Below are 24,884 nucleotides of genomic sequence, written 5' to 3' on the forward strand. Positions count from 1 at the left end.
AGTGTTGAGCAATAATAGATCTGCTAGAGCTAATGTATTAAGATCTTGAGGGTAATTAGGCAAAATAGTGTCTATTTGATAGACTCACAGAATCACAGAATGGTTTGTGTTGGAAGGGACCTTAACAATCATCCAGTTCCAGCCCCCTGTCGAGGGGATTTAGTGTCAGGAATTTAAACCCAGTGTGAATGCAGCAAAGCAAATGAAGATTCATGGTGATTCCCTGCACCAGTCAAGGCTACAAGAAAAAGCAGTGGGGAAATATCCACGTTCAATAGAGACACATCCTATTCCAATTTGTCAGGGCTGTTAAAGGTAAGAGCAGCTTTGCTTTGCCTCCAGGCCAGGCTGGACTCACACAGGGCCTGCTGCCTGAGCTTGTTTGTGTGCCCTGATGAATGGCTCAGCTTTTGGGTTTGTTTTTTTTTTTTAAATTGACTTCCCACATCTTCCAGAGATTCTTGAAGGAGCTGAGCCCTGGCACCACGGAATGTCTCAGCATCAGTGGCTCTGGGATGAGGTGGGTGAGAGCAGCCTCCTGTGGGGCTCAGCAGCACAGGGGGGATCCCAAAGCAGCCAGTGGACACTGTGGGGTCCCCCCAAGCAGCTGTGGAGGAGCCCCAGTCCCTCGAGGAGCTGCACTGGGAGCAGCAGAAAGGGGCAGGCAGGGAAGGCAGCCCTGCTGTGATCAGCAATGGCAGAGCTCAGTCTCTGCACACTTGCACTGCTGTTGGGGTTTAACACCTTTTCCAAGCTTCTATTTCTTTCTAAACCATCAGTCCTGCCACATGGCAAGACCAACCACAGCTGCTGCTGGCGGTGCTGGCTGAGTCATCCTGGCATTGTCATGAAGGTGGGATCTGCCCTGACTTAAAATGCATTTCCTCTCTTAACTCCGACTTTTTGGTGCATGCAAAGATATGGAAAAGCCCAAAATTCAGCATTAATTGCATCCAAATCTGTATATCCTATCACAGAAATACAGGGTAAATCTTGTCCCTCCTCTGTTTTGCCACCCATGAGGGCTTTGTGAAGGTGTTTTGCCCCCTTGCAGTGATGGCAATAAGCCTTTAAGTGAGCAAATTGGTTTTGAGGTACTGGAGTTTGTACCTTGTTTGCTGCTGCCTTTCCTGCTGTTTCCATCCTGGCTCTGGGCAGGTACAAATAATGAATTAACTGCTGGATAAGCCCCATGCTCCCCTGAGCAATTATTCTGGCTTCTGCCAGAGCAGACTCAATTTGTCCTGCAATAAGTAGAATGTTCTGAGAAGTTAGTTCTGGTTCAGGTGCTAATCATCCACATCTGTGCAGTGCAGGTATTTTTTGGGGGGGAGGACCCAGTTGTGGGTCAGGATGCCAGACTGGCACATCTTCAGAGCATCTTGGTGCTTTTGGGGATGCACATGCCCTCCCAGCTGTGTGTGGCATTGACTCAGTTAGTGGAGGGAGGAACAGTGCAAAATATGCAATGACCTTGAGCACTTGGTGTTCCCAAGCTTGCTGCCCCGTCTCAGGGAGATCAGCACTGGTGATCCAACATGAATTTGAATCTCAAATATGTAAAATTTATTTGCAGAGGGTGCTGGAGGCTGGGAATGGAGGTGCTGGTTAGAAAGGCCATTTCCTACAGCTGCTAATTACTTCTGGGCAAGAAGTGTCATTGGACAGAAAGCAAATCATGGCAAACAGGATTTGAGCAGCAGTGGCCAGGCACCTGTAAGCCTCACACACCCCTAAACCCCAGCTAAAGATGAAACTGTGGTGAGTGGGGGACCCCAGGCTGGGTCATGCTGAGCTGCTCAAGGTTTTCTCATTGTGTTGTGGCTCCAGGATGCTCAAACACTGTGTAAAATGGGGCAGGGTTGGGCACAAGCTCCTGATCTTGCTGTGCCTCAGGTTTCTGGGCCAGGATTGTGTGCAGTAATGCCCATTTTCCTGGGATCCCTGGGCCTGCTGAGGGGCAGTGGGGATGGGTGCTAGGGGGAGTTTGGGTACTGGTCTGAGGAGCTGCCTGGATGGACAGACTGCTCCCCTGCTGGGCTCTCAGCCCCTGCACATCAGAGGCAAAGGGCCCTGACTGCTCAAAGCCTTTTGGGGGAAAAGAGGAGAAAAGGGCTGGTTTGTATGTTCCCTCAGAGATCCAGCCTTATGGATTGCACAGCAGCAGGAACAGCTCCCCAGGGCCTCCCCTGGACACGGATCCACAGCAGGTGCAATGACCCCACGGGTTTTGTGCTCTGGACTGGGTGAGAAACTTGGCAAATTGCCTCTTTGCTGGCTCCGGTGAGGTCTTTGAGAGTTTCTATCATTGTAATCACCTTCCTTCTTTGCATAATGTTTTGATGAGTCAAAATTGCCTGGTGTGTTAAAACAAATGATCTCTGCACACGGTGATAACTATCTGCATAATTGGTGTTAATCACTGCTGAATCCTCTGTGAGTCTCTGTACCACAGCCCCTGCCCTGGCCGTACACACCGATGGCTTGGGTGCACATACCCTGGACAGAATGATGCTCCCAATGTCCAAAAAGCAAAGTCAAATGCTGAAAGGCTTTGAAAGTGAGATTTTATGGTCTTGTGCCCAGCCTTCAAATAGATGCAGAATCACAGTCAGTGTTATATCCTGTTTACTCACTTTGAATATATTATTAAGTGTTTATTGGTACCAAAAGAGCATAATTAAATAGCATGTCAGCTGCAGATCAACACTATATTGATGAGGGCTTGTGGCACAGGAGATGTGTGAATTTTATTAACATTGTCATTTCCAGTCCCCAGCATCATAAAGGACTTGGACATTTCCCATTACAGTTGCAGATCTACCTTAACATTGCTAAAGCAATCATAGTGTGGGAAATTAGATATAAACTGAAAAATAATTAAAGGCCTGGTGACAACTTGATAACGCTGAATAATTGAAGTGCTGGTGACAAATCCTGAATTCTAATTTTCTCCCTGTAGCTGATGCTAGCAATCAAGATCAAAAGTATCTTTGTTGCTTCAGGAAAGCTCTCTGACATTTGTACCATGTAAGGAGGGGAAGGAAGAGAGATGAAAACCTTAGGTGTGGGTTAGGTTTACTGACAGCTCGGGGTCCCACTAAATCCTGCAGATGGGAATGGGCCAGAGCTGACCAAGCTTCTTCCCTCCTCACTCTTAGAAAAGCATAAAAGCTGCAGGAGATACCTCCAGGAGCCTCTGCAATGTTGTTTGGGACACACACCCTGGGGAATATGTGAGTGCAGGCAACCAAGGACACTCCCTCTGAGGGCAAACACGGCATCTGCAGCATGGGCTGCAGGGGCTGGGCCAGGATGGATGTGATGGCACCAGCCATGAGTGTGGCTCAGCTCAGAGGGGTGCAGCTTGCACCAGAGCTGCCTCATTTGCTTTTGTTCCCTGGGCTTTTTGAAGCAGTTGTGGTCTTGACACACTGAGGTCAATGCAATGCTTGGTGCTGGTCCTCTGTGACTCCCCACATCTGCCTGGAGCTGTCAGCCCCTGCCTCAGCAGTCAGACCCTTCCAGGGGTAACTGGTTAAAATCTGGCTCTGGGGGAAGGAAAAGAGATCCTGTAGCCACCTGAGAGAGCAAGGATAGAGAGGGGAGCTGGGGCCACCAGGAGCTGTCATCACCTCGGTGGCCATGAAGGACTTTGTGCAATAAAAATTACAGTTGCTGCAATGATAATTCAAATAGCATCCTTGTCTGAAAAGATATTAACTACCTTAATGTTGTCCAGGGTTCATGCTGCCCACTTTGCCTGCAGCCCTCTATTGCCAAGGTCACCCCAGACAGTGACAGGGAGCCTGCAGGGATCTGCTCTGTGCTGCAGATGTGGTGTCCACCCCCCTGGATCTGTGCAGGTTGCAGGACACAGGGAGAAGCCCATCAGAAATTGGTCATAGCTGGAGGGAATGGCAGGGGAGCAAACAGCACTGAGATCCTTTTATTTTTGTCAGGATTCAGGTAAACATAAATGAACTGCTCAGGTGTGTTACAGCAGCACACAGCTTAGAAACTGGACAACATCCAGCACTTTGCAAGGTGACAGAAGGTAGCCTGTGCTTAATGCTTGCAGTAAAAATCCCCTTTTTTTCTTGAATATCCTGTATATTGAACATGAACAACTGTAAAATTCCCTCTTTGCTCCCTATGCTGAAACTAGTCATCACTGTACTTATTTTTGTCTGATAAAACCATATGAAAATATTTTGGCATAACTTAGAAGCCATATTTAAATAAAGCTGTTGGAGGCTGTAAATCACCATCCCTGGAGGCATTAAAAGATGTGGTGCTTGGGGACATGGTTTAATTGTCTGCCAGTGCAAGGCTAGCCACTGGACTTGGTCTTAAAGGGTTTTTTCAACCAAAACAATTCAGTGATCCTGTGACTCCAAAGAGGTGAAAAGCCAAGCATCTCCCTTTTGCTGTTGGCTGTGTGACTGGAAGGCAGCACAGAGCCCTGTGCCCTCCCACAGCAGTGCTCCTGCCCTGGCATTGGTCTGTGCATGTTCATTGATCAGTTATTGATCTGAATTTGGCAGGGTAGGGAGTGGGGATCATTTACAGCACAGTGAGGAGCATTTTGGCTCTGGTTGCACATTTCAGACTGGAGGCAAGTGCCTTATCTCCTCCTTTATCTCATCCACTTCTGATCCCTTGTCAGTTATTTTAACATCCTTTGTATCCCACCTGACCCCTCATTTGGAAGCTCTTTGAATCAGGTATTGGATTTGCTGTTCAGTGCTCATTTGGCATTGCAGCAGAAATCAAACTGTAATTAATAAACAGAAGGAGGAAGTGCCTCTGTAGGGCTGGGGCACCAGAGGATGCTTGGGGAGAGACAGCACACCCAACACCCAGCTGCCCTCCCAAAACCCAGGAGATTTTGGGGTGAAATGAAGCACAGACTTTGCTTTGAAGGACTGATATTCTCCATGAGCAAAAGCAAGAGCTGTTGGGAGGCAGGGAGGAAAAGGAAAAAGGCTTTGATGAGGTCTTGCAGTAGAAACCAACTCTGCTCCATCTTCTCCAGCAGACCTATCCCCACATTTAAAGGGTTTGCTAAACATTCCTGTAATTTAAGCAGTCTCTGCTGAGAGCTGCTGCTGGAGCAGATGGGACAGGGGATGCAGGAGGCACATGAGGCCGTGCCCTCACCAGGGTGAGGATGTGCCAGCCTTGGGTCTTGAATCAGGGTGACCCCCATGCCAGGGAGAAATGATGAAGAGGAGTCCATCTTATCAGAAGGCTAATTAATTACTTTATTATACTATACTATTCTATATTATATTACACATATTGTATTACATCTAAACTGAATCTGCCAAGCACTCAACTGCACACAACTGCCCAGAATGTGGTGACTGTCAGCCCACAGTCCTAACACACTCACACACTTGGCCCTGATAGGCCAAGGAAACAAAACACCATCACTTTGGGTAAACAATCTCCATATTGCATTCTACTTTGGCACAACACAGGCACAGCAAATAGGATAAGAATTGTGTTTTCCTTTCTCTGAGGTTCAGAGAATGTGGAACCCAGAAATATTCTTGGGAAGAATTGTGCCTTGCTTTTCTCTGTGAAGAGAAATGTGGTGACACCTGGGCACACTGCACATGGTGTCAGTGCCTCGTGGCAGCACAGGGCCCTGCTGGCACTCCCTGCTGCATTTTGGGGATCCCCACAATGCCAGGGGGAGCTTGGCTCCAGGAGAGCCAGCAGAGCTGGGGGAGGAGGGGGGACACATCCTGCACATCATCCACACGGCCCTCCCCAGGGTGCAAAGCCAAGGGCAGGATGGAGGTGCATTTTTCACACAGGGTTTTCACAGGGTTTGGCTCTGCTGCCTCTGCAAGGGCTGAGCAGCTCAGCAGCAGATTGTAGAGGGACACAGGGCCCTGTAACTCTATCAGCTTTGATCAATTTTTCAGTCGAGTTGGGAATACACCAGAGAGCGTGTCAGCGTGCTTTATGGAGGGCTGCAAGTGCCTTCCATGGCTAATCCATAAAATGGGTTCCTGGAAAACAGACATTCTGTTGTCACCATGAGGAGACTGCTAAGCAGTGAGGAAAAAGCCCAGAGGAGGAATAGCTGGAATCTGCAGTGCCTGCTGCAGCTGCTGGGAATGCCCTGGCAGGGAAGGTGGGCAGCGAGGGCAGGGACACGGCCCTGCTGCCATCCCAGGGCTCCTCCAGCCCTGGCCCTGCAACCTCCTCACCCTCTGGCCCAGGAGCAGCAGCTGCCCCTCTGTTCATGCTTAATGAAGTAGAGCAGTCTGGTTTCAGCAATTAGTGGAGACCCAGTTGAAGACACCAAACAGTCCCCAGTGCCTCTGTTCTCCCAACTTTAAAACACTGATTGCCATGAGCTGGCAGCATTAGTGGCATGGCACTACCCCATATTTTGAGCATATGGAGTAGGGAAGACATTTATTTTGATAATATTTGAATTGTTCTCCCACTTTTCTGAATTTCTTGTTATGATACAATATTAATTTGCTTTTGGGGTATTTACCAGAGCCTTTTTTCTCAGACTCCCAAAGACACCCTGACACCCACTCTCCCTCCTTGCCAACCACTGAAAGCATTCATGAGATTGCTCTGAAATGAATCAATTTTTGGATTTCTTTCAAAGCATTTTCTGTGTTTTGAAGCCTGGAGTGCATTTTGGGTACCTTAGCATACTCCCAAAGCCAGAATTTTGCTGTTAAATATTTCCTAGAAGATCGATTTGGTTTTTTTTTTTCCACATTTCACCTGACTTCAGGAGCTGGGAATTAATATAAGCACCAGATATCCTGACACTTGAGATAAAATAGTGAGAGTGGGTGCTCACTGCAGAAGGCCAAGGTGACTGGAGGTCAGAGCTGGCAATTACTGTAGGGCTGGAGCCCTCCTCACTGTCACAGCATTTCTGATGCATTGCAAGGACTCCTGCAGCCTAAATGTGCTCCTGGGGCACCTCTCTGGAGGGCTCCTGCCCTGGAGAGCAGGGCTGATCCTGCCTAAGCCTCTGCCAAGCCAATTCTCCTGATTTTGTCTTAATTATTCTTAGGACAACTGTGGATTTCAAAAGAGGAGAAACAAACAACACACACAAAAAAAAAAATTACCCAGAGATTTGACTACTGAGGAAATCTCCTGGCTTTTCCCCACAGTTAACTGCTCCAAAGTATGGACATTTTCAGAGATTACCAGTTTGCTGAATACCATTTTCTCCCCTGTGTTCAATCTCAAGTACCTTTTCTTTCTACAGCCTATAAAAGAAGACTAATCCACAAACTGAAAGGCAAACCCTTTCCACTTCCTAAGTCTTGGTGCAGGGAATAATATTGAGCAAGAAGCAATTGCACCATAACTGCTGCCTGAGGCCTGATTCCTACAGGATGAGAACTCAGCAAGTGATAAGTTTCCAAATGACCTCTGTCAGCTCCTAAAGAGAAAAAGGAAAGACAACAGCAGCCCCGGTGAGTGGGAAAGGCCAGCTGGAGCTCAGCGTGATGGGATCAAGGCATAGCAGAGAGCAGAAAAGCGTCCTTGCATCCCCATCTAGTGGCTTTGCGTAAAATAAATCCGTCGTGCTTTGGTTGGGACCTGCTCTCCTGAGCAATCTGCTCGATGGCAGATATGCACATTGCTAAATTCCATGTGCCAAAGCTGCTGGATTTATCTGTTTGTGTAAGTGCTCCTCAGGGTTTGAGAGATGACAGGACACCAATGGAAAGGCAGCTTTGACCCAGCTGCCAAAGAAGAGTCAATTTAGCTGAGGTTTCTCTTTTTAAGAGTGGGACAGACCAGAAATGTTCACAGAAGAACAGCCAAAGTCTGTGAAAGGTGAGCATCCCCCACTGGGCTCATGCCCACTCTTACACTGCTTCTCTCTGCTCCCCCATGGAAATGTGGCTCATCATCCTATGTACATTCCAAGAAATATTCCAATTTTGAAACATATTTTTGCCTGGCAGAGTGGCTTTTCCTGGGATGCTTTGGCTGCTTGGAGCGTTCAGATCCCTTCAGTTCAGATGTGGTGTGATAGCTGGGCTCAGCCTTGCTTCAACAGCAGGTGAGTAAAAATAATTTAAATTCTGATCCTTCATTTCCTGCCCCCCTCAATTCATCCTCTTGAACCACAAGAACCTCTCAGGGACCAGTCTCCAGCCTTAGTATTTGCCCTGCTGACTTTGAGCTAGGGACAAAATCTCTTTTGCTGGCAATTCCTCATGTTTTGGTACAGCAGGATTTGCAAATACCCCTGTTTTGGAGTGCTGTTCCCATTGGATGTGTTTAATCCTGCTCATGCTACTGGCAGCAGCACAGGTACAGCCACAGAAATTTAAATTCCAAGTGTGTTTTCCTGGCTGAAGACTTGTGAGTTTTTGAGGGGTAAAAGGCACATTTTACCATATCTGTCTTTGCTCTCAGAGATATCTTTTTTGAGTACTGGGTGGGTTGTAGAGCAAAGCTGGTGTTCACCTTGAATCAAAGAGCCTTTTTTGCAGGCAGCCACAACTGAACTTTCCCTCTGCCCTTACCTTGGCTCTGTAATTACAACTACATGAGTTAGGACCTCTAGTCAAGTGGGTTGGAAAGGGTCATTTTAAAAGGTCTGGAAGAGCTCCAACGGGATCCAGGCTTTAATAGAGAGGCAGGAAATGTTGTGTTTAAAAAAAAAAAAAAACAAAAAAACAAAAACCAAAATTAGCACCAAGACACAAATACTTCAGGTTTTTGGGAGGTTGAACAGAAACATGTCTGGAGCCCAGCAGCAGTGAGGGCTGCTGCCCCCAGGGAGGGATGGGTTCTGCTTCTGCAGTGCCTTTTTTTCAGCATTTATCAGAAATTATGTTCTTTTTCCCATAGGAAAATATCCTATATACACATATTAAAAAAAATACTGTTGCTCAAACTCCAAATCTACTGCTGCCCAGGATTAAAGGATTAAAGAAAAACAACATTTCTTCCCTTAATTAGAAATCTTGTTGTTAACTGTGAGGAAAATAGGTGCTACAGAATTGCTGGTTATCCTTCTCTCTACCAGAATTTGCTTGATGGAGAATAACATGTTTGCATGAAATATTTCACCTAGGAGAGTACAGAAACTACAGTACTTGAGAGGATTAGTCTAAAAAACTGAAAATATCTAACTGATGAAAACATTTTTATTAAAACAGGAAACTGCTACAGAAGAGCTTTGCTCAGAAGAAAATCAGAGTTACAGGAAAATCAGAGTTAGAGGCAAATCAGAGTTACAGGAAAATCAGAGTTACATTACCTGAGCTTTAATCGATTGTTCTAGGTGGATTTGGAAGAGTCTCAAAAAACAAAGTAGTAAACATGGAATCATACATTGGTTTGGGTTGGAAGGGACCATTTAGTTCTATACCTTCTGCCATCAACACTCTAAAAATGCCAAGGACCTTCCTGACAATCATCAGCCTAGAAGCTGATTGCTATTTAGAAGGTAAATTCATGGAAATTTGATGTCAAACCCAGGCTTTCCTGCCTGGAGATGCAGGTCCAAGCTTGTTGTGGTGAGCTGACAGAGATGGAAAATGAGAGGGGCTCGGGGCCATGGGCAACACCAGCCTCAGGCAGGCTTGCCCCGGGGAGGGTGCATGACCCATTTCTGCAGGATCAGCCCCAAAGCGACCTCGGGAGCTGCAGAGCAAACACAGTGGCTTTGTTTTCCTCCCCTTGCAGCCCAGCTCTGCCTGCAGCCACCCTCCCTCTCACTGAGCAAAAAGCAGCTTTTTCAGCTGGCAGGGCAAACAGCGTTGGGAGCGGATTGAGTCACGAGCTGGGCAGAGCAGCCGCAGGCAGGGCTGGCAGAGGGACACCCTCCAAGGGCACGGCTGCCAGCGGGCACTGCCCACAATGTCCCCTTGTTGTGGGCAGAACAAAGGCTGCTCTTGGAGGCTAATGCCGCCTCGGGGGGGCTCAGGGACACGGGGAGGGGAGCAGCACCCCGTGGGTGTACAAGGAGGCTCCCCAGGGCCGGCAGCTCCAGGCTGCTGGACGTGTCTCGGCAGCTCTGGGAGGTATGGCTTCCCGTGGGACCCGCGGGGTGCCCAGCCCTGGCTTTGGCACAGGGGGCTGGGGGTGGCGTTGGGTGTCACAGGGACACTGGGACAAGGCAGAGGTGGCTGGGGGACACGAGGCTGCTGCGGGGGCAGTGCCTGGGGCTCAGCTGGGACGCTCCAGGGGGATCACGGTTGGTGTCTGGGATGGAATCTCTGGTGGGACTGAATGAACTGATGTAAGATCACTGCCCATGTGGTCATACCAGGAGCCAAAGGTGCACTTTAGACCTAGCAAAGAGGTTCTGGTCTTCCCTCACCTGGAGTATTTTGGATATTTTGTTGAAGAGTAGCAATGCAGTTGTTTCTGCCTTAATGTGATGCTGTGGACCTGCCTTGAGGTGGATAACTTAAATCCATCTGGAAGCTAAACCTAGTGCAAACCAAGGCAGGCCACTTGATGGTGAAGCATCTCCACCTGAGGTCCCTGGTCTAAGGGATCTGTGTGGGGCAGGAAGTTCTCTGGGGGTCTCAGCAAGGTGGGAGGTTTTATCTGCTTGGTCTGTTCTACCTGTTGTCTTCAGGGAATGGAAGTGATGAGGATCCTAATGCTGCTCTTCCCACTAGTGGACCTCACTCGGAAATACAAAGTCTTTAAATCCTTTCTTTTTTATATTCATGTTATGAGATTTTAGGCAAAAGAAGCACCAGTTCTGTGGGTGAAGGTAGGGGGAAAATCCAGAGGGAAGTGCAGGGAGCACCCAGGATTTTCTGCATTTCAAACAGCGATCACTGCATCTTCGTGGGGACCTCCAGACACCTCTGCCCTGGATAGCTGTCCCCAAAAATATTTCCTTGCTTTCTAATCCCTGTGGCTAGCAAGCAGAGTGAACAGGCTGGGCTCACTGCCCCCGTGCTGGCTGCGTGGGGCAGGACAGGGGGTGCCAGGCTGCCGGGGCTGCAGTGCTCGCTAGAGTTTCTGCCACTGAGCCCCATTCCCCCCGAGTGACAGACGCAAAAATCGCCTGCTCAGGTGTCCGGGCAGCCAACGAGCTCCAGATCCCTGGGGAAGGCAGGGATCTCCCAGCGCATCCCCCAGGCAGCAGCGCGGCAAGGATGCAGGGAAGCGCTCCCTCCCTCCTGCCCCGGGCGGCGAGCAGGAAGGACAGACCGGGCTCACAGCACACTAAAAAGGGACGGAAAGGTGCCCGCTCCGCCCGGCTCACACCCTCAGCCACTGCCACTCCGGCTCCGAAGGTCCGGCAGTCCCAGGGTGTCCCTCGTGTCTCCCCCGCTCCATGAGAACACGCTGCGGCCGCGCTCTGCCCCCGGGGCTCGGGTTTCCCCCTGTCCCTGCCCCGGTGACGCTGCTGTCCCCACAGGTCCGGCAGAGCCGAGCCGAGCCGAGCCGTGCGGGACATGCTGGCCTGGCCTGGCTGAGCCCGGCCCCGGCCCGCTGCGGGTCACGGAACCGTAGCGTGTCCGGACCCACGAGGATCATCAGCCCAGCCCCGTGTCCGGACCCACGGGGATCATCAGCCCAGCCCCGTGTCCGGACCCACGGGGATCATCAGCCCAGCCCCGTGTCCCGGCACTGATCCAGCCCAGCATGGAGCCGGCTCCGGAGCTGAAGAGGTACCGGCAGGGAGCGGGATGGTGCTCCCCACCTGCTGGCTCTGTGTCACAGATGGGTGTGCGGGAGGTGGGAGGAGCAGCAGATGTGCCCGTGTCCTGGGAAGGATGGGGGCTAAGGGGGAGAGCTTTAGCCCCTCCACAGCCTAAGTTTAGGAATAATGAAGCTAATGAGTTATGAAGATATTCTTGCAGTTTGTCTTCCTACAGAAAACTTTTTCAACTAAAGAGGCTGCATCACCTAAAGTAGTAATGTGACTTCCCTGCAGCTGCTGTCCATGTTGCACCAAGCTCTGTTCATGGAGGGAAGAGGTTTACCTTGCAAGCTCAGTCTTAGCTGGGAGCTGTGGCAGGACCAGCTGCCCATGGGCATCCTGCTCCCTGGCAGTCCCTCCCTCAGTCCTGGGTATTGGGGTCCTGGGGTGGGCAGGACCAGACCAAAATGCTATTTGCAAATTTTAGGATCTGGTCTGGATTTTAACCAGATTTTAGAGGAAGTCCGTTTGTTCCTGTTTCACCTTCCCAGCAACAAGTGTTAATCAGTCTCAAATCTAACCCCTGCCTGGCGAAATGGCAAAAGTGTCAGTGGAAGAGATCTTGGCATCATCTGTGCTGGTGAATGCTTGTGCTGAAGTCTGTTCAGCTCTCCTGGCAGGTCTCCTGGCATGGCTGGAAACACTTGACCTGTCAGAAATGGAATTCATGTCCAAAGCTGTTCCTCCCTGCACAGGAAAAGCTATGCTACTCTTCGGCATTTGAGTGGGAGATTTACTCTGAAAAGCACCTTGCTGGGCTCACCCAGCTGAGGGGACAAAATAGCCCTTGGGGGTTTTGGTGGGCAGAGATGGAAGAGGTTGGAGGCTTGAGTGGAAATTGGAGGGATTGGCCTGCAGCCAAGCTGGAGATGATGGACATGGGCTGGTTCTGGCCTCTTCCTGATGAGCTTCTGAGAAGTCTTTCCTGGGGAGAGGTGAGGTCAAGGTGGTGGAAGAGAGACACACCCCATGGACATGAGTTACATGAGTTTGGCACTGAACTCAGATGAAATCAGCTGCTCTTGCAGGACTCTGGAAGTGCTCCAGTGTCTCAGACTTCTGGGACCTCTCAGTATTTTCTTGCCTTCATTGACCAAAGCAGTGCAGTATTTGCATGTGGCCACTTCCTTGCCACATGGCCAGCATGGTCCCTACGTATTTGTATCTCAAAGCCCCACTACAAACTCCCTTCTTTACTTTTCCACCTCCTGCCTTGTTTTTTTCTTCACTTGGGATTTTTTTCCTTGGCAGAGGAGACTATTGGGCTGGGATCTGCTATCTCAGACTGCCTGCCCTGAGGCATTTTCTAGCAGCAAAGCCTTGGTGTGTCTAAACACATTATAGAGGATATCACCCCTAAGGCTTGCTGTGCATCTCGAAATGTGGTTACCCAGGAGGTGACTCTTCCCTTTGCATAGACAGCCTCATCCCAAGCCTGTGTTTGCAGAAGTGAGGTCCTTGTTCCAATTTAAATGCATCCCTTCCTTTTTGCCTCACTCCTGTTTTATGTATGAGGCACATTGTCAAAGGAAAATGAAGAAAGGAAAATGTGAGTCTGATGCCTTCAGCTGCAATGACTGGTTAATGGTTCTGCAGGGGTTTGAAAACCTCCACAGCACATCTCAGACAAACACTGGAGCAGTGGCCAGTTGTGGATGCCCCATCCCTGAAAGTGTCCAAGGCCAGCTTGGAAAGGGCTTGGAGAAACCTGGGATAGTGGAAGGTGTCTCTGCCCATGGCAGGTGATTGGAACAAGATGAGTTTTGAGGTCCCTTCCAACCCAACCTCTTTTATTGACTCTAGGATCCTATGGCTATGATCAGCTACAAAGAAATTTTGGCTTTCTCTAGTAAAAAAGAACAAAATAAATTATGGATTATCAACAGAGGAAAGTTTGTCCTGGAGCATCTTTCCTTTGTTCTGCATTTTCAGTGCAGCTTCAAAAAAGCATACAGGTTCTTCAAATAACTGAAGTGCTATACTTTCCTTACAGGAATAGTTTCCCCAGCATGAACTTTGAAGCAGAGATTCTGACAACACCACACGATAATTCAGGTATTTGGGAGAAAAAAAAAAAGAAAAAAGGAATTAAAGTAAAATGCCCACTCAGGTTGCTATCACTACAAACATGTTTTCATTCTTTTGGAGTTAGAGATTGTTAAAAAAAAAAAAAAGACAAAGAAGCAGGATGGTAATCTGACTGCAATTCAGGTTATTTCAGTTTATATTAGGGTAGAGTTCAAAGAGTTGAGGACAGACATTGATGCCTTTACCTCCAATGGGGCTGGACCAGGAACACAGCTGCCAAGGACATGTAGTTTTGAAAACAGCAGAGCCATTCAATTTGAGATTGCAGTGTCCTGGATGAGACATACATGGTTCTCTTACTAGTGGTGACTAAAAGCAGGTGATAAAAATGCAACTCTTTGAAAGGCAAAAATGGGGATGAAAATATTCTGCCAAGCCCTGTCCTTCATCCTCATTTCATTTAAGAGGAATAGCTGATTTTTCCCCCATTGAATTTTTCCCCCTTTTCAGCATTGATCTGAGACAGACCCAGCACAGCAGGGCACCTTCCCTTAGTCCTGCCTTTGCTCCTCAGCCCTGAGCAGCTGGCCAGAGCCTGTGCCCTGGCAGCTGCCCTGTCTTTAGGATGGGACAGCAGGAAAGGGAGACTTTGCAAAAATTGCTTGGAACCCCTCGAGTATCCCTGGGTTTTGGCTCAGAGGGAGAGATCTTGGTGTCAGTCACCCACATTTGAACAGGAGCCCATTCAGTGAAATGTTGTGCCATCAGTTGCCCTCCTGGCCACGAGCTGCAGGTCCCAGCAGGGAATTCCCCTCCCTGGCAGCCCATTTCAGTCCCCTGCTGTCCAGAGTCACAAGTGAGATGCACAGGGTGGACTATTTTTGCTTCAGCTGCAGGTGGCAGTGTTTGTGTTGCATCACCCCTCCTGGGAGGTGTGCCAAGAGCTGCCCCCCTCAGTCACCCTGTCCAGCGTGGGCACCAGTGATAGCCACAGGTCTGGACCCACCCTGTGACTCTCTTCACCTTTTCTTTAGTCTTCCAGAAAACCCTTCCAGTTCCATCCCTCGCAAACAGAGCTCCCCACATCTGGCTAAACATTTTGGAGACATTTTCCTCAGGCTGTCCTGTAATGATGAGTCACTTATCAAACCTGCTGATATGAAAGGGTGCCCAAGAGTAATTTTTGAGCCCTGAGTGTGAACAGGTTGGAAAGTGCCTCCTCTGCATCATTTTCCCAAATTCCTGGCTCCTCTTGGGTTAGGTTGGGTTTCTCCCATGAGGTAAGTGCTTTGACCCTTCACATACCCCAAAGCCTCTAACATGCAACCCATGTTTGTTTCCCAAGAGCTCTACATGATCCCTTCCATGAGAAGCCTCACAGCTGAGGAGTATGTGGAGGCCTTTAAGTCGTTTTTGGAGCACTCAACAGAGCACCAGTGCATGGATGAGTTCAACAGGGAACAAATGCCCACCATCATGGCTGGGTAAGGAGCACTGCCCCCAAGGTGGGAAAGCCATCTGTTATCCTGGGAGCCAGCAAAAACTCTTTTGGGGGCAGGAATGAACTTTAAATGTTTTTCAGTTTTAAGTCCCCTACTCGTGGTTTTTAGGATATTCTGTTTAATGACTCCAGAGTAAGTGCTGTTTCAATTAATACACTGTGCTGCCTCAGCTTATGTTAAGGAAAGACTCAAGACCTCGTTCTCATGTCCATCTCTTTTCATTAGCTGCTTTTCTGAAGATTAAAATTAGGGTTTTTTTGGTTGTTTGTTTTTGATTTTGTTTTTTTTTGTTGGTTTTGGTTTTTTTTTCCTGAAAGAAAGCTTTCTTGTGCTCTCTCCCTGCTTTTGGGACTTCATCACATCCCTCCAAACAGAAACACAACTCTAATTCTCTCCTAGTGGCTAATTTGTGGTTTTCCCAATCCCCTAAGACCTCCTTATTTCTATCCTAAGTCGATTTGCATTGCTTAAGTACCAAATGATAATCAGTTTTGTAAAGTATTGATGTAATATCTTAAGGCTGGATAACTGCAGACAGCTTCAGAACAGCCTAGATCCAAAGCACAAGAAAGTTCTTTCAAATCTGGTTAATTTTTGGATGTCATACAAACTGTATTTTTCTCCATTGAGAAGAAAAGGTTAGGCAGGCAAATTTTTATTCTACAGATCAGATATATATATATATATAAAATAAATAATAAAATACTAATCATTGAAGATTATGTTAAGAAATTTTAATTGTGAATTTAAATCATGGACAAACTTGTGGCTTTCTAGGATGCTGATTTTGGGTTTGTCAAAGGGTCTTGACCCTCACTAGGGCCAAGGCCCCTGGACTTGCTCACACCCTTCAGGACTTGCTGCTCATCCCATTCCTGTGGAATCATTGCTGTGGTGCCTCCTGAGACTGTGCTTGGGAAACTCAATCCCTTGGCTGTTATTAAATATTCTGCTAGGTAGCATGTGACTGGAGTACTTTAATAAGCAATTTTTTTAAGGTAAAAAATGATTGAAGATTCAGACCCTCCTAATTTCCATCCAGGATTAATGTCAATAAGAGATGATTTCTAGTCTCCTGAATAGCTTCATGGTTTTGCCTTTTCTGGGTATTTATATCCAATATTTCCTCCTGAGGCTGACAAGGTTTTCCCCACTCACTTTGTCCCTGCTTCCCCAGCAGTGCCATCCCAGTCAGGGACAGCCCCTTTGCCCTGGGCTTCCCAGAGGCTTTTTTTGCCAGCCACAGCCTGAAGAAATCTCCTTGGCAAAGGGTGAGAAACTCTGCACCCTGGTGCCTACTGTACTTTGAAATATGAGCTGGCTGAGCCATGCTGGTTATCACCAGGCTCAAAAGGGGTGATCAAATTTCTGTCCCAATTCATGTGCATAACACGAAAATTTCCAGGCTGTAAGAATGAAAACATGAAGTGGTGTGACACAGTGAGGTTAAGTAATTTTATTTCTTTGTGTGTATGTGTATATGTGTATTTATCCTTTCAGTCTGGGCACTGGAAAATCGACCCTCAGCGTTCTGGGAGTTGGGAGTGGCACAGGTGAGGAGTGTGGGCATGGGGCATGGGGGGACCTGTGGGCAGCAGAAGGAGATGCTGGAAAATTGGGCACTGAGGGTTACTCAGACATTAATGGCAGCATTTCCTGCTGAAGGGCAGAAGGAAGAGTGGAGCTGGGATAAGAGGAATGCTCCTTCCCTTCCTTCCCTCTCCATCTCCCTTCTGAAACACTGCTGCTCAGATCTTTCTGGGCAGTGAGAAATGTGTGATTTCAGCTCAGTTTCTGCCTCTTGGTGACTCCCACCTGACTTCATTTGCCTCAAAGCAAGGACTCCTCCTTCTGGTGAGGTACAAGAACATCTTCAAACCTTGTTGGAGAGAATTAGAGACACTGGAGAGGTTCTTTCCACCCAAAATCCTGCCTTAGACTATCCCCCCTGAAGGGATATCTCCTTTTGCTTTGCTTTTGGGGATCCCAGAGGCCAAGGCTGGGCAGTGCCCTGCTCTCAGCAGTGCAAAATCACCTGGCCACAACCATTAGCTGATGCAAAGCTGCATCAGCTTTTTCAAGACATGTTTCTTTGTTACTGCTGTGTTTTTACCCAGTGATAAGTAGGGTTTAACTGCAAATGATATTTTTCCCCAGAGAGAATCCTATCCTTTGGAAAAATAGCTTTAAAGTTGTTCTAAATGCATTTGTGTTTAAAAAAAGCCAAACCAACAAAACAAAAAAGTGGTGAAACAGCCAACTTTGCTCCTAGGGAACCTGGGAGAAAATAAAGAGTAGAGAAAAGAAGCAGTGGTTTGATTTGTCAGAGTTTACTTCTGCTTTGAAAAGTATTTTCAGCTGAATTTTAAGTGCTAATACTTTCAAATGAAAGCATTTTTCTCACTTTTTTTGGTTTTGTTTTCCTGAGTAAGAGAAAATTAGCATCTGATTGTTTTCCCCAACTGGGAATATGTTGGAGCATATGAGAAACCAAGCAGGAAGAAATGATTCAGTTCTCAATTACCCTCTATTTTCATTAAGTAATATAAAACAGAAATTCTGACTCCACAAAAGCACAAGGGGGAAATGAACTTTTAGCATCATCCTTAATTTTCCTTATGTCCTCTTCAGAGGAGGTTTTAATGGAAAAACAAACCCTCTAAAATTTCCTGTGTTTCCTGGATGATGCCAGGACAGGGGTCCAGACCTGTACCCACGTCTGCAAGAGCTGGGGCTGGGCAGGGAGTGAGCTGGAATGGCACCAAGTAAAAGGTTATATCTGATCCCTGACCTTTTCAGAGGTGGACTCTGGTTTCACAGAGCCCCCAGAATTAGTTTAGTTGATGAAAATATTAATGGGGATTAGTGGCCGACTCCACATCCTGAAAGCCTCTGTTGTGCTCCAAATCACGTTTTTCCACTCACCCCACGTTTCCTCATGGCTGGTTGAACTCTGAGCTGGAACTTTCCAGTTGCAGAGAGGTTCCAGTCCCATCCCAGCCTTGCTGTGGTCAGTGCTGGAGGGCTGTTGCTGGCAGGGAATGCTGCAGCAGAGAAGTTCCTGCCCTAGAGTGCTGTTATTTTACTGCTTGTTTTTACAGACACCCTGGTTGAAGATGTTATTACCTGCAAACACTGCATTAAGGAATTTTACAGAGATGGAGTGAAAAAACCTCCAAACTTAAGCAGCTTTTAAGGCATCCACCTGCTGTAGGTGCACCCATTTGCCTCCATCAGTGGCTCCAGGGCATGGGGCAGCGATGCTCTGCCTCTGGCCCTGCCTCAAGCCTGCAGGCAGCTCTAAGGGCTGCTGCTCCCCAAACCAGGCACTTAGGCACTGGTACCCAGGACTGTCACTAATGATTCAGCTGCTTGCTATTGGGATCTGCCTTCCTGTCAGCAATATTGGTCCCAGTACCTTTCTTCAATGGATGCAGCCTCAGCCTCCTCCCTTGAGCCTTTGGCCAGCCCTGCCCTGCTGCCACTGCATTCCTCACGGGCCTGGGGTATTTTTTTTCTCACTTCAAAAGACTCCTCCTTCCTCGGATGTCCCAGTAGTGCTGGCATGGCTGATATTTCCTTCCCTGAATTCTATGTACTGCAGCACCTGCCAAGGATGACAGCTCTTCCCATGGCTGGTACATCAGCTGAAAGAGCAGGGAGGATGCAGGATCTCGTATCAAGACCTCTCTGTGTGACATTTGCAAGGACTATTTTTAGGCCCCACCATCAGCTACAGACAGGATTCTTGCAGAGGTCTCATCAAGGTGGTCACATGTGCTGTTTATTTACTTAGTTTGAAGTTAACCAGGGGGACTCATACACTTGGCATTTCTGGGAAGTAAGCAGCATGACCTGTATCACCTCAAAGGAGGCTGGAAATTTCCTAGAACAGGAGGACAGACTGCTGCTTGCTCCGCCAGAGATCACACAGGAGCACCAACAGCTAAATTTGCAGGGCACTTCCACTCAGATATGTGAGTCTCTACCTGTATTTCCATCAGTTAATTGATGCCCTGGGCTGAGGCCATGTGGACAATCCCCAAAGAGGGAGGATCCAGGATTCTGCATGTCAGTGGGTCTTTTCTCTTGTGATGCAGTTCCCCAGGTGCTGGGGCTGTGTCACAGCAGCCACTGTGTCCCTGTGGCAGCCCCAAAGCCATGCAGCTGTGTCGGCTGCCTCCTTGCACCCATTCAAACTTTGTGGGGTTGTTGAAAACTGTTTCATGGTTATTTTTGTAAACAGTGAGCTGTGATTCTTTTGGCCTATCTATCCCATGACCCAGGGTATTGCCATTAGCAGATTTCTGTGCTGCTGCTTGTCTCTGCCTTCTTCTCAGGCTCCTCTGCACCTCTCTGTCAGCCTGAGCAGTACAGTACCATGGCAGGAGTATCACCAGGCTCTGCCACATGAGCCACAAAGCAGAACAGGCCTCACTTCTGCTGGGGGATTTCCTGGCAGGAGTGGTGCACTGACTTCCTTCCATTGCATTTACCTGCTTTGTGTTTATTGAATAGGTGAGCAGGATTTGAAAATGATCAGGATACTGCAGGCTGTGCACCCAGGGGTCTTCATTGACAATGAGATTGTGGAGCCCAACCCACAGCACGTGGCAGCTTACAAAGGTAAGGCTACACCTGCTGCCTGGGTTATAGCAAGGACCATCCATTTGAATGATGAGTTTTTCTGCTATTTTATGAAATTCAGGGTTTTCTTCTACTTTTTGAAACAGAGCTGGTGAATCAAGCTCCAGACCTGCAGAATGTTTCTTTTATTTGGCACCAGCTCACTTCCTTGGAGTATGAACAGCAGGTGAAGGAGAGAGGCACACATAAGAAATTTGACTTCATCCATATGATCCAGGTAATGGCCATTGCTTTAACACAGGGCTATTTGATTTAACTACCCCCTCCAGTTCTGCTCTATGCTTGAATTTATGACCAGAGCTGAGCACTTCTCTCCCACAGCAATTCTTCAGAAGCTCTACAAACACCAAAGCTGGCAATGCTCAGTGCTGTGAGGTGTCCCTAAATGGGCATGTGGAATCAGGAAAGGCTGGGAAGCATCTGGAACAGAATTTAAAACATCTCTAAGAGAAAGAATTTAAGCCTTTGGAGGGTCATTGCACTGTGGAGGAGGAATAATGGCTGTGTGCCACTGTCTCTTCTAGATGCTGTACCGTGTGGAGGATATTCCCAGTACTATCAAGTTTTTCCACAGCTGCCTTGACCATCATGGTAAACTCCTGATCATAATTTTGTCAGGTAAGGGAGACCTTGTATTTTTTTGCTCCATTGCTGGAGTTTTGAAGATATTTGAAGTTTGAGAGCCACAAATATTTATCTGGGGATGTCAGTGGTGCTTATTCTATAGTAAATAACTAAAAAAAAAAATGCTGGATTTCATATGTAGAATGCAATCTTGGGCTTAGCCTGGGGGCCCAGTGTCTGATGGGGCCAATTAGGCACAGACTTTGTGCTCTTGCTTCCTTGCTTATAGAATTGATGTAGTAGAGAGAAGTGTGGCTGTCCATACTTCCTCATAGTGAAATCAGCACTGGATAAAAACAACCTGAGCTTTGGGTGGGCTCATCCTTAGGGGTCTTTGTACAGCAATGACCCAGAGCCCAGAAGGACAGCAGATGCTGCTGAGAGCTTCAGGCTTTGTGGCAGGACAGGAAAAAAGAGGCACAACATGATAGCACTTAAAAGAATTGAGTGTTTCATCCCTTGTGCCATTCATGAATCCCCAGCTCACAGTATGGTGGGAAAAGCACAAACTCCCATGTTCCCCATAAAACCTGCCTCTCACATTGCCTGTAGGCTGTTTCCCTTGCTGTGTTTTTGAGGTATGTATTGTTCAATGAGCACTTAATAATTGAGGTTTGATGTGTGAAAACATCTGCAATGCTTTGGCCAAGGCACAGTTAAGAGGTAGCACGGGATGTTCAGGCTCAGCACATTGGTACCTCTGTGTGTACCCTTCCTTCTGGGCAAATTCAGAGCTGGAGGCATCTCCTGGGAGTTTCCTTTAAACAGGACACTTTGGAGGGAGGCCTGAGGGAAACCAGGGTTCTATGAGGTGCAGATATTTATGAGTAGTCTCGAGTAAGGGGAAAGCTCTCCTCCCACCCTGTCAAGGGCTGGCCCAGCAGTGAGGGAGCTTTTCCAGCTCGTTTCATAGTTGATTAGCCGGTGTTTGACTGCCTTGGCTTTGCCAAAATAACCTTCCCTGGTGCCCCGGCAGACAGCAGTGGCTGGGCCAGCCTGTGGAAGAAGCACAGGGACTGCCTGCCCGCCACCGACAGCGGCCACTACATCACCTGCAGCGGCATCACCGAGGTGCTGCAGAGCCTGGGCGTGCAGCACCGCGTCTACGAGCTGCCCTCGGGCTGGGACATCACCGAGTGCTTCGCCGAGGGGGACGCGGTGGGCGGCCGCATGATGGATTTCCTGACGGGCACCAAGAACTTCCTGGGCACGGCCCCGCCGGCGCTGCGGCGGCGGCTGCAGGCGGCCCTGCGCCAGCCCGAGTGCAGCAGCACCAGGGACGGCAGAGTCATCTTCAGCAACAACCTCAGCATGATCGTCGTGGAGTCCTAGAGCCCGCAGTGTGCCCGGACTTGTTTTTAACACCGTGCATCCGGCCTGTGCTTTCAGTGGGAGTTGTGCTTTGTGTGGGCAGCACGTTTGCACAGCCACGGACGGGTGTGCGCGGCCTGGGCGGCTGTGAGGGGGTGGCGGCCCCTGTGCTGGCCAGGCACAGAGCTGCTGCTGCTGCCCTGTGTGCCACTGATGCCTTCTGTCCCCTCTGGGTCACCAGAAACTGATGAATTGTGAAGGCTGACCTAGAACAGAGGCTAGACAGTTAAAGAATAAAGTAGGGATTTATTAGGAGGCCTCAGTGGATCCACCTTGGGTAGCACAAGAGCCCAGCCAGGGCTGCATCCAAGATGAACCAAAATGGTCACAAAATGTCTGACTGGTCACAGGGTTTCTCACTTTTATAAATTCTGCTCCATTTGCAAATTGGAGTTAATTGCCCAATTACAGCTTTAGATTATTCAGTCCCATCCTTCTTGTTTTTCTCTCTTCAGTCCATGTTGTTTATGCTCTTGGGGCTGAGATTTGGATCATTTGTCCTTGGTCCCCAGGTAGAGAAGGAATTGCTTTGTCTCCCTACTCTGTGAAGGGAGCTCACCATCCCCTAATATGAAGCTCAAAAGTTCACACTAAAGCAGCACAGAATCTGAAAAATACAAAAGCTAAAACCTGAGGCATCACCAGGACAAAACCAGCAAGATGTCCCTGCTGCTTTGCACCCAGGTAATGGCACTGCACCCAGGCCTGAACTGCAAGTTGCTCTGCACTAGGCTATTTCACGTGGTTTTATTGGCATAGACATTTACTGCCCCAAGTCTCTCAGCATCTCACAATATAGACATGTCTTAAAAATTTATCAGCCTTTTTGTTTGGAGAATGTTTTGGAACCCAGGATGATACTTGCCCTGTGCTCTTTCAAGCAGACATTAATTTTGTTACTTTCTTACTACTGTTTGTCTCCATATAAAATAAAAGCAATCTTAAAACAAAAAAAGTCACATCTGGTTCTGCACATGTGGGATTATAGAAAATGAAGAGCAAAGAGGTCATTGAGTTAAAAAACAAAAATATGCAAAGTACCATTTTATGGAAGGCATTAAGGGTTTCTTGTAAGTGAGAAAGATGAGCCTGAGGATGTGGAAGAGCTGGGAGAGAGCTGCAGCTTGTCCTTGTGCTGCAGCCCTGGGAGGCAGCTTGGCTCTCTTGGAGCAGCATCACTGCAGCACAGCAAAACAGAACCAACAGCACTAAAATGTGGTGTAATGTGGGTTAAATGTTAATATAGGTAAGTTAAAACCATTTCCCAAGGGTCTTGAGTTGTTCAGGGGGCAGAAGGAGGTGCTGCCAGGGCAGCCAGCTCCAAAGGGAGATGCCACTCAGGATGCCAGTGAGGTTTGGATCTGCATTTGGCACTGTGGTGCTGTGCAGACCTTGGACTGAGCACATGGGGAAAGCTGCCTGCAGTGTCAGCAGCCTCATTGCAAACAGCTCTGAGGGGGGAAAACCCAGCTCAGGTGGGAAATAGCTGCAGGCACAGAAGCCATCTATCTCTATGTCTGATTTTTCCATCCTTAAGGTGGGTAGGACACGCCTGTGTGCACCTGGAGGGGCTCAGGTGGAGGTGTGGTGTGGGTCAAATGGCTTCTTCCAGCACCATGAACACATAGGTTGTCACACTGGCTTGCAAGGCATTCCATGTCACTGTCACCCAGAGTCCTGCTGATCCTGCTAAAACTGTCCCACCCCACCCAGCTGAATGCAGTTACTGCCAGGGGCAGCATCATCCTGGAAAGGTAATGAGCCTCTGGAATCATTGTGTCTCCACTCTGTCCTTTGGGGTTTTTGGGTACTTTTTAGGTTTGGGTTTTATCATATCTTTTTGAAATGCAGCCATTTCTCCTGAAACTACTGTAACAGGAAAAATGAGCAAAATAATGGGAAAACAGCAGCATGATGTCATCTCCCTGGCAGGACTGAGGCACCCTGACCTGCAAGTACTATTGCTGTCAGTTCCAGAAACGTCAATCAGAACTGGACAACCTCCTCCAGAGTACCCCATACCTGTGCACAAGCTTTTCCCTTTGATCTATCCTGTTGTTTATTCCACAGGCATCCCCTTTGCTGGTGCTGGCTCCCAGCAGCTGGGCTGTTGGACAGGATCTCAGCACTGCTCCCATCAGTGTTACCCTTCCACTATGAATTCCCATGGTTTGTATCCAATCAGCAGTGGTGTCTTTGTCTCTACTGGTAGATTAAGAGGAAAAACAAAAGGTACAATAAAACAGGCTTGCTTTTCAAGCTTCAAAGAAAAATCTACCTGTTAATCTGTGCAGAAATTTGGCACAGTACAGGTTTGCCCAGATCTTCCCCAGCCCAAGAGGTTTTCCACCCCTGCACAGACAGACACATTTCCAATAAGCAGGTACTCAGCAAGACCCACCTGTGAGCACAAAATATACCCACAAAATTGTAAATCAATGTGAAAATGCTCAAAAAAAAAGAGCACTTCAAAGCAGACTGTTTAGTGACAGGCTGGGGAGATGAAACAGGGCACCCCATTAAAAACACAGCTGATCAATGCTTTATATGTAATTTTTCTTTTGATTCTTCAAAAGCAAGTAGTTTATCAACAGCTCTGCTTGTACACCTGGAATAAATAGCATCCTTAGTGTCCCATTTGTTTATATATTTATTCTTTGGTGAACCTGCTGTTTAATAAGTATTTGTTTTGCTTTTTAAAAGACACTCTCCTCCCATGCAGAATTTCAGACTGTGCTTCCCCAGCAACAGAAGTGTGGCCACGAGAGGGCTGCAGCAGCCAGCGGAATAAATCCACCTCAATCCACCTCCCAAAACTCTGGGAACGCTGAGCTGAAGCAGCAGAACCAGACAGTCAGGCAGACAAATGCATTCAGCTTCCTCTGCTGGCTCATCACACCCTGATCCCAGCAATTGGGACCACACCTTTTCCTACTGCAGTCATGGGCTCTGACTCTGGGCTTTGGTTTGTAATAAAGTCACGATGACATAGCACAGCTGCCAAGGGATGCAAAAAAAAT

At 48.1% G+C, this 24,884-nt stretch overlaps 1 protein-coding gene across 1 annotated transcript; it reads left to right on the plus strand.

Moving 5' to 3' along the window:
* Positions 1-9,944: 9,944 nt before the first annotated feature.
* On the plus strand, positions 9,945-22,813 carry HNMT (histamine N-methyltransferase). The gene is made up of 9 exons (XM_054636759.2): positions 9,945-10,046; positions 11,408-11,660; positions 13,686-13,747; positions 15,066-15,204; positions 16,723-16,775; positions 19,741-19,848; positions 19,956-20,086; positions 20,394-20,487; positions 21,470-22,813. The coding sequence occupies exons 2-9, from the start codon at positions 11,635-11,637 to the stop codon at positions 21,823-21,825; spliced, it is 969 nt and encodes a 322-aa protein (XP_054492734.2). The 5' UTR covers positions 9,945-10,046; positions 11,408-11,634; the 3' UTR covers positions 21,826-22,813.
* The last annotated feature ends 2,071 nt before the right edge of the window (positions 22,814-24,884 follow it).

Source organism: Agelaius phoeniceus, chromosome 7 (assembly GCF_051311805.1).
Source record: "Agelaius phoeniceus isolate bAgePho1 chromosome 7, bAgePho1.hap1, whole genome shotgun sequence".
Classification (NCBI taxonomy): Eukaryota; Metazoa; Chordata; class Aves; order Passeriformes; family Icteridae; genus Agelaius; species Agelaius phoeniceus.

What these genes read in the sequence shown, in the direction of transcription:
- HNMT (XM_054636759.2), top strand. Translation starts at nt 11,635, where the DNA reads ATGGAGCCGGCTCCGGAGCTGAAGAG. An exon ending in CCGGCTCCGGAGCTGAAGAG is followed by an intron (nt 11,661 to 13,685) that starts GTACCGGCAGGG and finishes CTTTCCTTACAG; the next exon opens with GAATAGTTTCCCCAGCATGA. An exon ending in GGGAGTTGGGAGTGGCACAG is followed by an intron (nt 16,776 to 19,740) that starts GTGAGGAGTGTG and finishes TTTATTGAATAG; the next exon opens with GTGAGCAGGATTTGAAAATG.